The 16,635-nt window shown below is 32.2% G+C and overlaps 1 protein-coding gene across 4 annotated transcripts in view; it reads right to left on the reverse strand.

The window, feature by feature from the left end:
- LOC124426980 (serine-rich adhesin for platelets-like) overlaps positions 1-16,635 on the reverse strand; it is a 163,368-nt gene that overhangs the window by 21,890 nt on the left and 124,843 nt on the right. Inside the window, exon 1 of one of the 4 annotated variants that reach the window (XM_046969344.1) lies at positions 881-2,199. The exons of the other annotated variants lie outside the window; for them this stretch is intronic. Coding sequence (XP_046825300.1) covers positions 881-910 — 30 coding nt within the window. The 5' untranslated portion in view covers positions 911-2,199. Of the gene's footprint in view, positions 1-880; positions 2,200-16,635 lie in introns of those variants that run through there. 4 annotated transcript variants of the gene reach the window in all.

Below are 16,635 nucleotides of genomic sequence, written 5' to 3' on the forward strand. Positions count from 1 at the left end.
ACGAGAGAACGTATGAATGCTTCGTTCATCGCCGTCTCGTGAATGGATTTCTCTCGTGAGTACGAACAACTATCAACAAACAAACTTTTACTCGAGGAGTGTAAATGACTCGTGAATTTCCTCAACGATTCCTTCCGTGCCTTCGGTTTGCTTCAAGAGATATAACACAGATGCAACAACACAGAGCGTTCAAGATATTTTAATAAGATCGTACAAGAAGTAGTATCACGAAGGAAAATATATATGTATGTATCTTCGAAGGAAAAACATGAGATTGAACATCTGTGTTTTCGAAGAACATCGAAACCTTATAAAATCTGGAACGTTTTTCCATATTGTTTACAGATTCAAATGAAATTAATCAATTAAATCTAATTTATCGAAGGATCCAAAATATAAGATAATTATTGGATTGATTCATGAGTAAAAGAATTTATTACAATAAAACGATGCTTATTTATAAAAGACTATACACACAGACATATATATATATATATATATATATATATATATATATATATATACACATATCAATTCGATGTTTTGTTGTTGTAATATCATATATACCGAAGGATAGGTACATATCTTGATCTAGAAGTATCTTTACCCAAAAGATTTTCTCTATTGATTTAACATTATTTTCATTACATCATTGAAGAGATCTCTGTGACGAAGGGTCATACGATAGGGGGAAAAAAAGAAAAATAAACGTATAAAAAAAACGTATAAAAGAAACGTATAAAAGTTATTGATTGCTTTGTCGAATCAAAGTAAGTAAAATTATGAGCGACGAAGACGACGACAATACAATGACGAAGATGTAGACGACGACTGCGGCGACGACGATGACGACGACGACGACGACATCGACGACACTCACCCTACTTTGTTTGGTGAGACTAGTGCCCATCAAGGAACGACGATTTCTCGGTGTCACATCGGTGAGAAAATTTCGCCGAGGGTTCTTGTTCGTCGTCGTTTCGATCGTCGTTTCGGTCGACGTTTTGGTCGTCGTTGGTTCGTCGTTGGGCGGACATTCCCGGGCGGAGGGTGCGCCGAGCCCTCCGGCCGTTGGGCAGCGTCGTATTAGCGAGGCCACCCTGCCGAACAAGGGATGATTCTCTGCGAATCCTCTCGCGAGTCCTCTGGCGAGTCCTCTCGCGAGAGTTCGCAAGAATCCGAACGCGCTGGTTCTCCTCCCACTATTATCACTTTGACAAACTTTCTCACTACATACACTAACACTATCCTCCTTTGTTTTCTCCACGATGGAAAAAGAAAAAAATCCACTATCTCTCTTTAATTTTTATTTCCCTTTTGATCGATTTTTAATTTAATTGGATTATTGCATATTGGCACGTGATACTAATGCATCTCTGATATTAATCGGTTATTATTATCGCACTCCTCCAAGCTAACGAATTATTAAACCTTCGAGCGAGTAGAAAATACGATAGAAAAAATATACATATATTGTGTATACGCTCTCTCGAGAGGTAGATACGATTATGAGCGGCCAAATCTGAAGAGGCCGCTACTTAAGGCAACGTTCTTTTTTCTTTTTCTTTTTTGTCTTTTTCTTTTCTTTTTTCCGTTTTTTTTTCTTTCTTTTTTCTTTTTTCAATAAAAAACGTTTGTCAAAGAGAGAAAAAATTCGAGAAAATAATGTTTGGTAAGAAGGAAGAGCAGTTTTTTTTTCTTTCTTTTTCTATTTTTTTTTTTACAAGGCCGGTCTCTTCTTCGACATCATCATCATCATCATCATCGTCATCGTCATCCTCCTCCCCTCCTTCTCCTTTCTCCTCCTTCTCTTCTTCCTTCTCCTCCTTTTATTTTTTTGATTTCTCCTTTTTCTTTTCTTCTCTCCTGTCAACTCGTGAGACGACGTTCGCTCTCCTCGGCCGACATGTCGCACGCGACGACGACGATCCTTTTCATTCGACTCGATCCTCGCCTCACTTTCGAAAGAAAGAGAGTAAGAGAGATATATAGAGAATAAGAGAGAGAGAGAAAGAGAAAGCGAAAGAAAGAGGGATAGAGAGAGAGAGAGAGAAAAAAAGAGTGAGTAAGAAAGAGAGAGAGAGAAAGAGAGAGAAAGAGAGAAAGAGAGAGACAGAAAGATAGCTACGCGTCCGTCACGCGCGATCTTTGCCGACCGACTGAATTTCAGGGCAACCCTCGACACTCTAGTCTGACTCACACTGCGACCCTTCTAAACCGAGCCTGTCGCCGCTCTTCTCTTCGGCCACTCGACTGCGTCTGCGTTTGCGTCTGCGTCGATCACCCCTCTTTCTATCTATCTCATTTTTCTCTTTCTCTCTTTCGTTCTTTCTTTCTTTCTCTCTCTCTCTCTCTCTCTCTCTCTCTCTCTCTCTCTCTCTCTTTTCTCTTTCACGTGCTTCTTCGTTCAAACCCCTCTCATCCCTTTGTTGCCCCTCCACAACCACTCTACCAGCCTGCGTCAGCCGTTACACATTTTTTTTCGAACAAAGTGGGGACCCTTTTTTCGATTTCTCTTGCATTCTCTTTACTATGACTGAATAATACCTATCTACCTACCTACTTACCCTATCTAGGAACTTTCGAATTTATCGACTGATCAAAAAAAATGTCAACGAATTATGTTATTTACCGCATTAGTGAACGACATTTTTCAAAAGAGATATTTATCTCGTGACTGTATGTAATTTTTGAAAGTTTATAACTTCTATTCCATACAGATTTCGCTATTTAAATGTCTGTGAATATAATAAATATTGCTTTTCATATATATATATATATATATATATATATATATATATATATATATATATACACGCACAGTTTATACATATTATGGTTTATATTCACAATATTTATATCATGATTATAACATGGGTTTCAAGTATCTATTTTTAGTAAAATATTCCTCGTATTATTAACATAAAATATATAAAAATAAACATTTATCAGATTGTTTATCAGATTGACTTTGTAATTAATTCATATCAGTTAGTATTATCGCAGCGTACACATTTTTATCACTTTTTACTTATATATGTAAGTAAATTGAATTTTTTTTTTATACCATATTAAAATGTTTCAAAGTATTATCATCTTATAAGGATATATTCGAGATATTACAAAGAAAATCAAAAAAATACTATTAATCTCCAGAAACATTCGTCGAAACGATTATTATTATTCCGTTCGGTTCAGTGATACGATCGTTAAGATGGTACCGTTACCAACGATCACAATTCAACACGCTATTCTCTGCAAAGTGTGATTCATTGTATCGTTTTTTAATGGGGTGGAAACACGCTTTTATGACGTCATATGTCGCATTCTATTTATTTCTAATGGGGATTGTAAGTACGAGGTCGGATATTTTAACTCCTTGAATACCACTAACTACGATACCATAAACATTTCTTCGGACGTATGTATGTACATACGTAAATTGAAATAATTTTGTTTTTATAAAAGACGAGATAGTATTATTATATCGAAAATTTTTATTTATTTAATTGTAAATATTTGTCATTGTGGACATTTTAATAACATATTTAATGAAGTTTTCGTAAGGAATCTAATAAGTTTTCTATTATTTATATACGAAGTATTGTATAATTTTTACGCTTGAAGACACATATACACATGCACATACATACACACACATATGTATATATTATATATAAAAGATTCTATTATCGTTGAAAGCTCGAAGGAATAGCCAGTATTCGCGGTTGACCCTATCTCTTGGCAAATCCGACCGAGGACAACGAGAATGCGAGCGTCTCGCGTAAAATCGGCTTAACGATAGCGGTATTTTCGAGAAGAGAATTTCGTTTGAGAGCGTGGAAGAATTTTCAAGGGCTGCTTCTCCCTGTTCGTTCGTGCTTCCGCGTTAACCCGAGCCCTAATCGGTTTTAAAAAGCCATAAAGCGGATTATCCATAAAGGATATTACGGCTAGATCGAAGTTATGAATTTATTAGACGATCACAATGTTCACTAGGGGAGGAAAGAAGGAAAAGTAGAGATTATGGAGGTGTGATCGTTTTACCGTCGTTATTGACGAGGAATCCAGAGAGAGAGAGAGAGAGAGAGAGAGAGAGAGAGAGAGAGAGAGAGAGAGAGAGAGAGAGAGAGAGAGAGAGAGAGAGAGAGAGAGAGAGAGAGAGAGAGAGAGAGAGAGAGAGAGTGAGAGAAATGGAGGAGGGAGCAATCCAGATCCACACGATTTTTGGATAATCCTTCTTTTATTTGAATCTATTCAAATGGAAGATCGTTTCGTTCTTTAGGACGATAATCGCTTAAACCTTCTTCTCTACTCTTCCCCCCACCCTCATCCCCATCCCCATCTCACTATCATACTTTCCAACTGCTTATGTTCGTATGTATATATGTATGTATGTATGTATGTATGTAAGTATGCATATAGATACTCATATATATTTACAAAATGGTAACATGATAGAGGATACGTAAAAAGTTTTTATTGGAATAGACATAATTCTAACATTATTGCTGTTCAATTGTGTTCCCATTGAAAGTAAGTACGCGTATTACCAAAGCGTTTTCAAATGTAATAATTCAGTTTTAGATAGGTCTCTATATTTTAAAAATTCGAATATTTCGTTGAAATTATTTTTTGAATAGTTTATAAAGGTATAGTCGACGAACGATATCACATACCGTCGCGTAAATTTTCTTCTTTTCCTCGTACTTTTTTCTTTCCTTTTTCTTTTTTCATTTTTTTTTCATTTTTATTTCTTTTTTTTCTTTTTTTTATGGACTCGTTTTACTATACGATCGATCATACCGGAAAGATTATTTATTATTTATTTGTAAACGACTTAGGTTTCTATCTAAAGAAGGGTTCACCCTTCGATGAAGGTTATACATTATTACTCGCTATTAAGATAACTTTTAAGATTACGATCCGATATACCGTAATTTGGAAGTTAAAAACGTTCAGTGAGGGTATAACTAAGATTTTAATTACTAAAGGATTTCGATCGTTAACGAGAGTTCTCTTGGTAATCATGAAGCTAATAAAACTTAAACCGACACGAGCATTGGCTTTGCTCATGGTAAAGTGGTATAAGGGACGTTGGTGGCGACGATAGGCAAACTCGTGTGAGACGGCTCGTTTTGGTGGAAAGGGAGGTTGGGAGATTTCTGGGAGAAGGAGGGATGTGGGGGCGGTTGGTGGATTTCGGGGGTGGGGCTGAGGTCGTGCAATTTAATTAATTAGCGGCGAGAACGGTTATTCGACGATGGGAAGGGTTGCTCGACCATACCGAACGTACGGGATACCGTATGTTCTTTTATTGATTATTTTCTTTTTCTATTTTTATTTTTATACCGTATTTCAAACTGATTTTGTATAAAAAGAAATTAGAAAATATAGAGATCCTCGCAACGAAAATATTTATTAAAACGTACACGTAGAGTAAATATTTATTAAAACGTTTTCTACGAACGTGAAGTAGTTTTGATTAGAGAATATAATATAATATTTTTATATTATCTTAAAAATTATCAAATTAATTAACACGTATGTATATAATTATTACGTATATATATATATATATATATATATATATATATATATCTTTTTATTTGTTTAATCGAACAAATTCTTCTTTGTTATTTAATTAATATCGAAAACGAGACGTTTGAGAATTAAAAAATAATTGATATAGATAATATATTATTCTATATGAATAGAATCGTGGTATCAATTTTAAAGAGAAAATATCAGACGAGATATTTGATAAAATTAATTAAATGTTTGCCAATATCAGTTTCATTGTCAATGAAGGATTTTCAATGAAGTAGGCCGACGTTTGGAAGCAAACGATTTAATATGCCCGACCAAAGGATCTTACCTTTTCGGTAGGAGTCCTTACTAAACGAGGACAGGATGAGAGTGAGAGAGTGAAAGAGATTGAGTGAGAAAGTAAGAGAGAATGAGATAGAGAGATAAAGATGAAGAGACGAAGGAAGCACCCTTATCCATCTTCTCGTAGTCACAAAGCGGAGATCGGCTCGTTTATTGGAAAGCTTTGCCATCAGGAGAAGCTTCATCGTGAATGAAAGCAGAGTTCCCTCTTGCTCTCTTTTCTCCGCTTATCGATACATAGAAGCTAAAGCTGGAATGCCGGATGAACGTTGATGCCACCGAACGCAATTTCGGAGAGTCCGGAATTTGCATGACATTCCCTTTTCGATCCCAAAACCATCCCTGGCCGATCATTTGTGCAACGATTTAGTCGTAACTATTACTTCGTATTGATAACTAGGAGGTTGAATAAATCGGTCGGTTCTTTCTTTTTTTTTTCGTTTTCAAATTAATTATTCGTTTTTTGATTAAAAAAAAAAATAAATCAATAAAATAAAAGAAAATTATAATTTCAATACATAGCAACGCGATATAACAGATTTGTTTTATTAAAAAGTTAAAAGCAAGATTGTGTGGTAATAATAATGCAACAACAAAAACTATAATAACATTAACAGAATAAGGAAAGTAGGAATTATCAATCGTCTAACTTTCTTTATGTTAACGTTACAATGAATTCTTTTAATGGTAAAAAGATTGTCTAATTTGTTATCTGAAGATCTACAGATACGACAGAATTTTGGGTGGTAAGGAGGGAGGGAGTTCGATAAGGGAGAAAAGATGGGTCTGATTTCGAACACTTTTCTCGATAAGAAAATAATAACAATAATAATAATAATAATAATAATAATAATAATAATAATAATAATAATAATAATAATAATATAGCATAATCATAACCGAGTGATAGTAATAAATTATATACGAATAGAACGTACTTTGTAAAAATAATTTTATAATTTAGATATCGTATAGATAAAATAATAATCGATCGAATGAAAAGTTATTTATTACGGACAAAGAAAAAAAAATGAAAGAAGAAAATAAAAAAGCGAAAGAAAAATGATAGTTGAATTTGCCTGGCTACGGCAATATGCTCGATCGATATTACAGGAAAACAAATAAAGCTTGCTTCCCCTTACTCCCCTCAATAAGAGTAAGGGAAATTATTGAAAGGACTATGATGGTGGGTTGGCTTTGTAACGTTCAGCAACGGGTATGCGTTGTATGGCTATCGGAAACGCGCGTAGATCACGCAGGATTATTCGAAAACCCCCGCGCACGATCCCTAAGCTCTACCGGATGCATACTAATTGCCACGAAGCCAAGCTCGCGCTAAGGCGTTACGCACGTGCCTTAGAGCGTTATTTTTCTAAAGAATTATTTTCTACATTTAATCGCAAATATTCGTTAACTATTGGAGAGAAATAGTGTAAACGTAGATGTTAAAAGGATCAAAAAGTTACTTTCTATAGATCATATATAATATATATGATCTATAAAAAGTATGGGATCAATACTTATACTATTGTATTATTGAGATCAAATAGATGAAAATATTTTCATATAAAGTTATCTTCGAAAATGTTTTATTTAAAAGATATACACTTTTAAAAATATTTATGATTTATTATCGAAGTTATAAGAAATGTTCGAAAATTTCTTCCTCTGGAATAATCCAGACTTATACTTTTTTTTGAATTAATGATTGTCGAACTCTTTTTAATATTCCAACTGTACTGGAAATAATAGTAAATAAATTTTGATTAATATATATATATATATATATATATATATATATATATATACATATACACATATAAATTATATATGTACCTATTTTATATTTATAAATATCATATGATTTTATAGAAAAAATAAATCATTTTTGTTTGTTTCTAGTAATGATAAAAAATACAAAATGAGAATTTTGAAAAAATTCTTGTCAAGAGTTTTAGAAAAAAAAAAGATTTTGCAAATTTGGTCATGTTGTCAAAGTTAAAAAAAAAGAAAAAAAAAAGAAAAAAAAGAAAAAAATCAAAAAGTAATTTTTTCGCGTTTATTTTCAATTAAAATATTAAAAAAAAAGGTCTATTTAAAATGAAATATAAAGGTACGTATTTTTTATCGCTGTTACGAACGTACATATATTGAAACTTTTGTTTGAACTTTTTTTGACGTCTACTCGACAAATTCAGAATTTTTTCTTTTGTTCGAATTTATAAAAGAAACATTCGAATATTTCAGTGATTATTTTTAGTGTATGTAAATGGTGTGCGTACATTGGTAATTCATTTATCGGTGAGCAATCATAGAAGTCGGAACATTTCCGTGGACAAACCGCGACCATCAGGGGGTGCGGGTGGTGCGTGGAGGGAGAGGGGTGCGGAGGCGTGTCTCGACGAGATGGACCCTTCGCCTTTTGTTTCCTCAGTGGAAAATAATTCGTGGCTCACACGGGACGTTACGGATATAAACGTGTGCGCGCATCTCTGGTACGCCATTAATTAAAGACTCTCAAGCACGACCCTTCGATAAAAAGCCGTAGGGTCGCTAGGGGTTCTCGGTGAATTTAGCATTTCAAATGCTGTAAATAAAAAATTGGAAAAAAGAAGGTAAAAAAAGAGTCCTAAGTCGTATATATATATAATGTGGAATCTCATAGTTTAGAATAACTTTATAATAATAATAATAATAATTTGTTTTAATAATGATGAAGTTTATAATAATGATTTGTGAGTTAATAATATGATGGACAAAAAAATGCGTTCTAACGTTATTTGTTACATTAATAAATAATGATGATAATAATAATAATAATAATAATAGTGATAATATAATACAATATTTTATCGTCTAAACGATAAGACGAACTTTTCTTAAATCTCAAATTTTATACCTTTCAATAAATTTTTATATCTCTAACAATTTTTCACAAATAGTTTCTATTAATAAATTTAGCAATTTTTTTTCTATCGGGATTATCATCGATATAGATACAATTTTCCCTAATTGGACGATTTTTAAACGTCATTGGCAAATATATAAAATGCAAAAAAAAGGAAAAAAGAAAAATTAAATTCTTATTTGTCAAACACAGTTTGCATGGTCGTCATCTCGTGCTACCGGTTTCAAAGCTGCTCGGCAAACAAATGAGGCGATCAATTTTTCGGACACTCCATGTATATATATATATATACGACACGTTGGATATTTTATCCATAATATATTGTCGCGACAAATATTTCATACTTATTAACGAATGATTTTCTTTTCTTTTAATAATATTTAATTTTCGTAATTAAACATGCAGAGTTTGCAAGTGATTCTTACGAAATAGAAAATATATTAAATCGTTGACCCTGTTTTTATCAAAGCAAAAAACGTGCTTATCTATCCGAAAAAAAAGAGGTCAACGAAATTATCCTCTTATTATATCGAAAACGAAGCAATTAACGGAGTAACACGATACGGCGGCGATGCGGCGAAACGATAAGTTTTCGCTTTCACCAAGGGAAGAGCTTGATTATTTACAGCTCGGCCGTTGATCGAGCGCGTTTATTAAATTTCTCGCTGTTGCATCGTTCCCGTTTAATCTCGTTTCCGTTTCGAGAGCGGAAAATACAAGGGGCGATCGTTAATGCGGCACACGTCCTCTATATCGTTGTTCTCTTTTTATATTTTTTCTTTCTTTTTTTTTTTTTTCTTTTTTCCCATGTAGACCGCAGGAAAACACTTATCACCGAACAATAATAATTCATCGAATATATTCTGCATTACGATATATTGCAAAGCATTGGTAAAGTTTTTTAATTTGCGATAAAATAATAAGACGTTTTATTTAAATTTTTACGTTTCTCTAAAATCGACATTTTACATTTTGTTGTTTATTATTTCTTTCTTTTCTTTTGCTTTTTCTTTCATTTTTCACTTTTCACCCTTCCGTTCATTTACAAAATTTATTATGTATTTTATCGTAATATACCGTTATACCATATATATTTATTTATTTGGATTAGATTCGGATTATTCGTTACTTGTTTAAGGGGGGGTTCTTTTTTGCGGTTAGATATACGAAAGATCGTTCGCGAAGGTTATTTAGCGTGCTATCGAGGTATTAGCCATTTTGCAAGGGGAAACGATCCGTTCGTAGAACGAAAGCCCAACGATCGTTTCCTCCATAGGCTGAAACGTTCCGTTTCAAAGTGCAAAGTTATGTACTACTCGGGCGCATCGTCGTAAACCGCGATGGCAATGTGGTCCAACCCCTAAATGTACCTCGGTCATTAGTCATTACTTGTCTCTCTTTATCTCTCTTTCTCTCTCTTTCTCTTTCTCTGTCTTTCGAATCGATTAGAGCGATTTACGTTCTCCCTCTCAGGAGAATTTTGCAAATTCGCAAGGGTGATCCAAGTCGTTGAAAAAGATGATTCTGTTGTTATTATAGTCGTATAATGAAGTATTTTTTTTTTTTTTCATTTTTATGCGACATGGGATTAATTAGGCAAAATTTTCTTCTATTATTTTGGATTGAAGAATCAACATAAATGTGTATATCTGAGAAAGATGATATGGTAGAAAATTATTTAATAAAACGACAATTTGTATCGCGTTGATGAATGTCACAAAAGTAATATAAAAAATGTTGACAATCTGTATCAAAAGATATGAAAAAGAATTGTTTAAAGATCGTTCATAATTTGAGATTATTAAACGAAAGAATAAACAATATGACGAATATGTAATCGAGAATATTAAAAATTTATATAAAAAAAAGGAAAATCATAAAAATTTTTTAAGTTTACTAATTTTTAATTTTATTATAAAAAATATCGTGATTTTGTGTTCCATAAAAAATAGCGTTTTTAAAAGTAGCATGTTATATGAATGCTTTCATAATTTTCAGACTGTATTCATACGAAAACTTTGAAAGTGAGTATTATAGGAAGGTATAATATAATATATAATATATTATAATACTTGTATAATATGATGATAATAATACGATGAAAATATTAGAATTTGATTATTTTAAATGTATCCATTCCCCTATTCGTCTCACGATTTTTCTTCAAAATTTCATTCCTTAAAAAAACTGTCTATTCGCAAACATATCAGCATCGTTTGTTTCACATTTTGTTTTGTCTCAAAACAATTTAAAACGACACGTGTTCATGGTACGTCATCGAGAAGGAAATTTTTCTTTCTCTAACATAACGCAAACAAAGAAAAATAGAAAGAAAGAAACACAATAATTAATAAAAAAAAAAAAAAAATTTCTTCCATCCCAAGTATATTATCGATCGTGTTAAGCGTTCTACGATTGGTATACTTTGATAAAATACGTTATTCTATAGTTAAAACACATCATGCAATCGTACGATACGTACCATTAAACGAGTATAAATCGAGTCACGCTAATTCTACGAAACGAATTCGAGGAAAATGATTTTATCGTATATTTTTCGTTTCTACGTTTTCCTTTTTTTTTTTTTATTTTTTTCTTCTTTTCTTTTTTTTTTCTAACGGAATATATTCGTGAAGCAACGAGCCTATAAGAACCGCAAGATTTTTCGTAATCGTTCTAATATTCTTTGTTTGCCACTTTGCAACTTCTTATCCGTCTTCTCGAAGGGGTCGGAGAAGAAGAGAAAACCTGAAGCGGATTAAAATTTTATGCCACGACGTTCTTCTTTGAACGACATTCGCCCTCCCTTAAAGCTCGAACTTTCTAGAGAAATGAATTTAGAAAGGTCGAAGGGAGTGCAAGTTTACGATGTTGGAAAAGTGAGCGTATAATTATCCGTTACTCGAATAATTTCAACCAAAAACGGTTCTTCCACGATGATGTATGCAAAACTTGTTGAATAAAATTAATGCTATAGAGTTTTAGTAAGATTCTATAATTTTCACCAAATTTTCTTTTTCTTTTTTCTTTTTTGTTTTTTTTTTTGGTTTAGTCCAGTAAATAAGAAAAGAGGTACTTTTAAATTATTTCTTATTATAGTTTGTTGCATGTTCCGTAAAAAGTTTAGTAGAACATATTTTTTATTAAGTAAGTTTAATTAGAAACGTTATATATATATATATCTATAAGAATTCGTATATGAAAAATATTACTGTAAATCGTTTTACGTTTAATGAAAATTCCATTGGTTGCGTTTACCATTGCAAAGTAGACATAGGAAAAGAGGTAGAGGGGGGAGGCGGAGCGGGTATGTAAGAAGGTGAGATCCGTGAGCTCTTTTCTCATTCGCATGTCTCTCTGACATCGGAGACGATCGGTGCGAGATAGAATTTCAGCGGCAAGCTTCTCCGATTCGACTTGCGAGCAATTCCTTCTACCACTTGTCTCTCTCTCTCTCTCTCTCTCTATCTATCTCTCTCTATCTCTTTCTCTCTTAACTGTAGAATTTATATCTGGGGAAAGTTAAAGAGGAGCCTAGAGGAGGCAGAACCTTTGGTAAAGAGAAACTGAAAGAGACAAACGGTCCACGAGAGGGGTTGGAGATGCAAGGAAGAGGAGGATAAGGATGAGAAGAGAGAGAGAAAGAGAGAGAGAGAGAGAGAGAGAGAGAGAGAGCGGAGGGCAAGAGGTACTTGTCTCGGAGAAAGTTGAGGTGAGGGCTGCGAGGAACGATGATGACTAATGTACGTGCGAGCAATTTACATGCCACTTTGCAAGAAGATATCCTCCTCTACTTCTCTTCTTCGTCTTCCTATTCGTCTTCACTTCTTTCAACCCTCCTCTCTATCCCTTTGCGTTTACGCGACTCACCGTCGACATATCTAACGTTTGCCTCCTGTAAAACCTTCCCCTTTTGAAGAAGAGAACGAACACGTACATTCGTCTGACGGATCCCGACGTTTCATCAAATTGTCTCTTTCTCCTTCTCTCTCCCTCTTTCTCTCTCTCTCTCTCTTTCTCTTTTTTCTCTTTCATCATTCTTTTTTTTTCATCGCGCGAGAATAACTCGCTAGCGAGTATCCTTTTGAAGAACTCTAGCGAGAATAAATTGCATATATTATAATTTCATTTTTCTTTTTATTTTTTTTTTTTTTTCAATGCAATTGATGATTCTTTTTCGTTTGAAAAATTGTGTACCATTTGAATCAGTATCTTTATGAGTTATTGTACGACGGTAATAAATGTATATGCTATTTCTTAGAAAGAAGAAAGAAAAAAGGGAAGATAACGATGACCTTGATATTTTAATAAAATAATATTGAACAAAGAAATTTTTGTATCATTCCATTTCTTGTTTTTAAATGACGTTGCAACAATTTCTTATCCTCTTTGTAATACAGTGAAATTATAATATTTAAATGTTCAGTTTGGAATGGATTTATTCATGTATGTGATCTTATTTGTCACAGATAATGTTGAAGTTATTGTTACTATGTTTTATTAAATAAAGAAAAAAAAGAAAAAAAAGAACAAAGAAAAGAAAAAGAAAATAAGATTCGCAAAGGCACATCCGACGTGTAATCTTTATTTAGGAACTTACAAATCTGAGATAGGATAAATCGAAAATCCCTAAGCGGCACGTCGGAAGAAGTAAATTCGAAAGGCGCCAAGGATGAAGGATAAAGCATAATGTTAGAGGGAGAAGTAAAGAAATAGGGGAAGGTAAGATTCAACGGCGCCGAGACGTCGCGGACGCTCCGATTCTCCTCTACGCTTCGGTATCGATCATTTACTACGCGTGTCTAATGAAAAATGAGAGGGTGACATCGAGCGTACGAACTTCCTCGGTTATCCCTTAAAAAATATTTCATATATTCGATATATGTTTATAACTAGTAATATGATAACACGAGAAATGACGAAAGATTATTATATACCGATAAAAATTTCTATTTCATTTGTCTAAAATATTTGTCTAAATATTTGTCTAAAATAAAATATAATTAGAAATAAATTATAATCATTTCTTAAATATCAATAAGCATTGAGATATATTAAATGATTAAAAATAAATAATAGAACAGAATTTAGCATAAGTGACGATAAATTAATATGTAAATTATAACAAATATAAATAATGGTAATAAATATATAATAAATAGATATTTATTAATTTTATACAATATGATTTAAAGATCATTGCGATCAAGTATCATAGTATATCATAGGTAAAGATCATAGATGTTCATATATTTTCCCTTGAACCTGATGATAGCCATACGATTGGTCAATATCACGAAAGTTAGAGAAAACACAATATTATTGAAAAAAATGAACGATCTGTCACCCATAGATGTAATTATTCCAACCTAATTAAAAAAAAAAATAAAACTAACCATATAATAAATATAGTAAATAATTTTCTAATTAATATTACGTGCTACCAATTATTTTTACAAATTTTACAGCCAAGAAGAAACAAATAAATGATTTTTGACATCATTCTGTATAACTTTAATTGTACGATAATACAGAAAATTACAAGACAAGGTTGAAATTTATTCTTCCTTTTTTTTTTTTTTAATCGTTTTTACATCGATCAAAAAAACCGATCAACAAATTATCTGGTCGATATCGTTTCCGATTAATTACTGAAAGCATATTAGTTCGACATTCGACGTTCGTTTTCAAAGGATAGTTAGAGGAAACGAGGGTGTATTTTAAGCTCCAGTCGTACGTGAAGATCGCACTCGCGGCGAAGCTCGAATCGACGCGTCCTTTGATCGCGGAGTTACTACTATGAGTACCCGAGGCGGTATCCGTTTGACCGTAATTCGAGTACGACTAATAGACGATGAAGCGTGCTTATCGTTGAATGAGAACACACAAGAGAAACCAATGTAACAATTACAAACTTATTGGGAGATAGGAGGAAACAAGAGAGTTGTATAATCGACGAGATATCTTCAAAAATATATTATTTCTTATTATCGTAGTTTGATTATATTTTTAGATTTATTTCTCTTATTCCGTTAGAAATAATTTCAACTATTATGGATTATATAGGATTGATCTATATCATACAATAAATATATGATATATATATATATATATATTATATAATATATAACTTATTTTACATATGCCGAAACATTAATTTTTTTCACTACATGATCATATAATATATATATATTTTTTTATTATTATATTTATATACATACATATATATATATATTCTTATTTTTTTTCACGATTATACTCAATAAACACTTATCTATACTATAGCAGAAAGGTTAAAGACAGGTTATGACCGTACGAGTCATTTCGTTTCGTTCAAGCCGAGGGTTCTTTACATGGGTTACAGAGATAAGATCTTAAGGAAGAAATATGATATTGTAAAGGAATATAATAAAAAGGATTTATTTACGTTATTAGATAACAAAATAAAAAAAAAAAAAAAATAAAAGAAAAAAGAAAACAAGGAAGAAAACAAAATTGTTCGCGTTAATTAATATAATGATAATAAAAAAAAAAAATATATATATATATATAATTAGTATCCGTAATAAGAATCAACTCGTACGAATGATAAAAGTTTATTATAATTAAAACAAAAATGATAAATTATTATTATTATTATTATTAAGGATTATTTTACGATAAGACACAATTTTTAAATGTAGGTTTATTAGGAAACTTCGAAGTATAAGCGTCGTCTTTTCGACGCATCAATATCCTCTCTATTTTCCTCCTTCTTTTTTTTCTTTCCTTTTGGTCCTTCTTTTCTCACATTCTCCTACACCTTCTCCTACCCCTCGCTCAAGGCTACAGACGAATCTTTATTGAAAATGAATTCTGTAAGATGTCTGCCTTTGCATTATATGTAGGCATCTTCTTTCGCTTTAACGCGTTACGATTTTATTCCATCCCCCTCCTTTCCTCCCTCCAGCCTTCTTATTCGTCTCCTTCCCCATCTTCCCTTTTCCATTCGTTCCCTCTTCTCGCGTATAAGAGTTATCATCCCTTAAATACGAAACGAATGTTAAGTAAACGCGATAAATACGATCGAAAAATATATAATTTTTATTTTCTTTCGAACGTTTGAGTTATACAAATGTGTTAAAAAAAAAAGAAAGGACAAAAATTTGTTATATATCGTATTTATAATCTTTTGTATATCGTCTTTGATGCGAGGCGATTGATATTAAGTTTCGATTATTTTTTTAAGGATAAAAAAGAAAAAAAAAAAGAAAAAGAAATTTGTCGAAGTCACATGTTGTTATTTATTTAGAGATATTTCGAAGGGTTGGGACTTGGGGTGAAGGGAGGTTCTATTTCTTTTTGTTCTTTTTCTTTCTTTTCGAACGAACATAAAAAAAGGAAAAAAAAAAGAAAGAAAAGATGTAAAGGAAAGAAGAAAAAAAAAAGGAAATGATCGAAGAAATTTCGGGAAGGATTGAAAAGAGAATAAATCTCTGTCAATGATTATTCCTTTGAAGTTGATTACTACTTTTAAGGCAGACTGCAGAGGAGTTTTTCGTGTAATCAACATCGGGAAAAAGTATTTCTTCGGAATAACTTTTAATAGAAATGAAATTTTTCAATTTCGTTTGAAGTTTCGAACGAATCGTAAACGTTTTTTTAAATATACATCTCTGTAATTGTTTGCGTAAATCTTTTTTTTTTTTTTTTTTTTCTTTTATATTTACATAGACAATCAAACGATCAAATCGATTTATTCAAATATGATAACATTTTACACAAAAGTTTTTGTACCATTGTAAAAAATGCTGCCGTTCAAAATTTCATTTCGAGATCGATTGAAAATATTTATT

Source organism: Vespa crabro, chromosome 9, assembly GCF_910589235.1.
Source record: "Vespa crabro chromosome 9, iyVesCrab1.2, whole genome shotgun sequence".
In the NCBI taxonomy this organism is placed as follows: domain Eukaryota; kingdom Metazoa; phylum Arthropoda; class Insecta; order Hymenoptera; family Vespidae; genus Vespa; species Vespa crabro.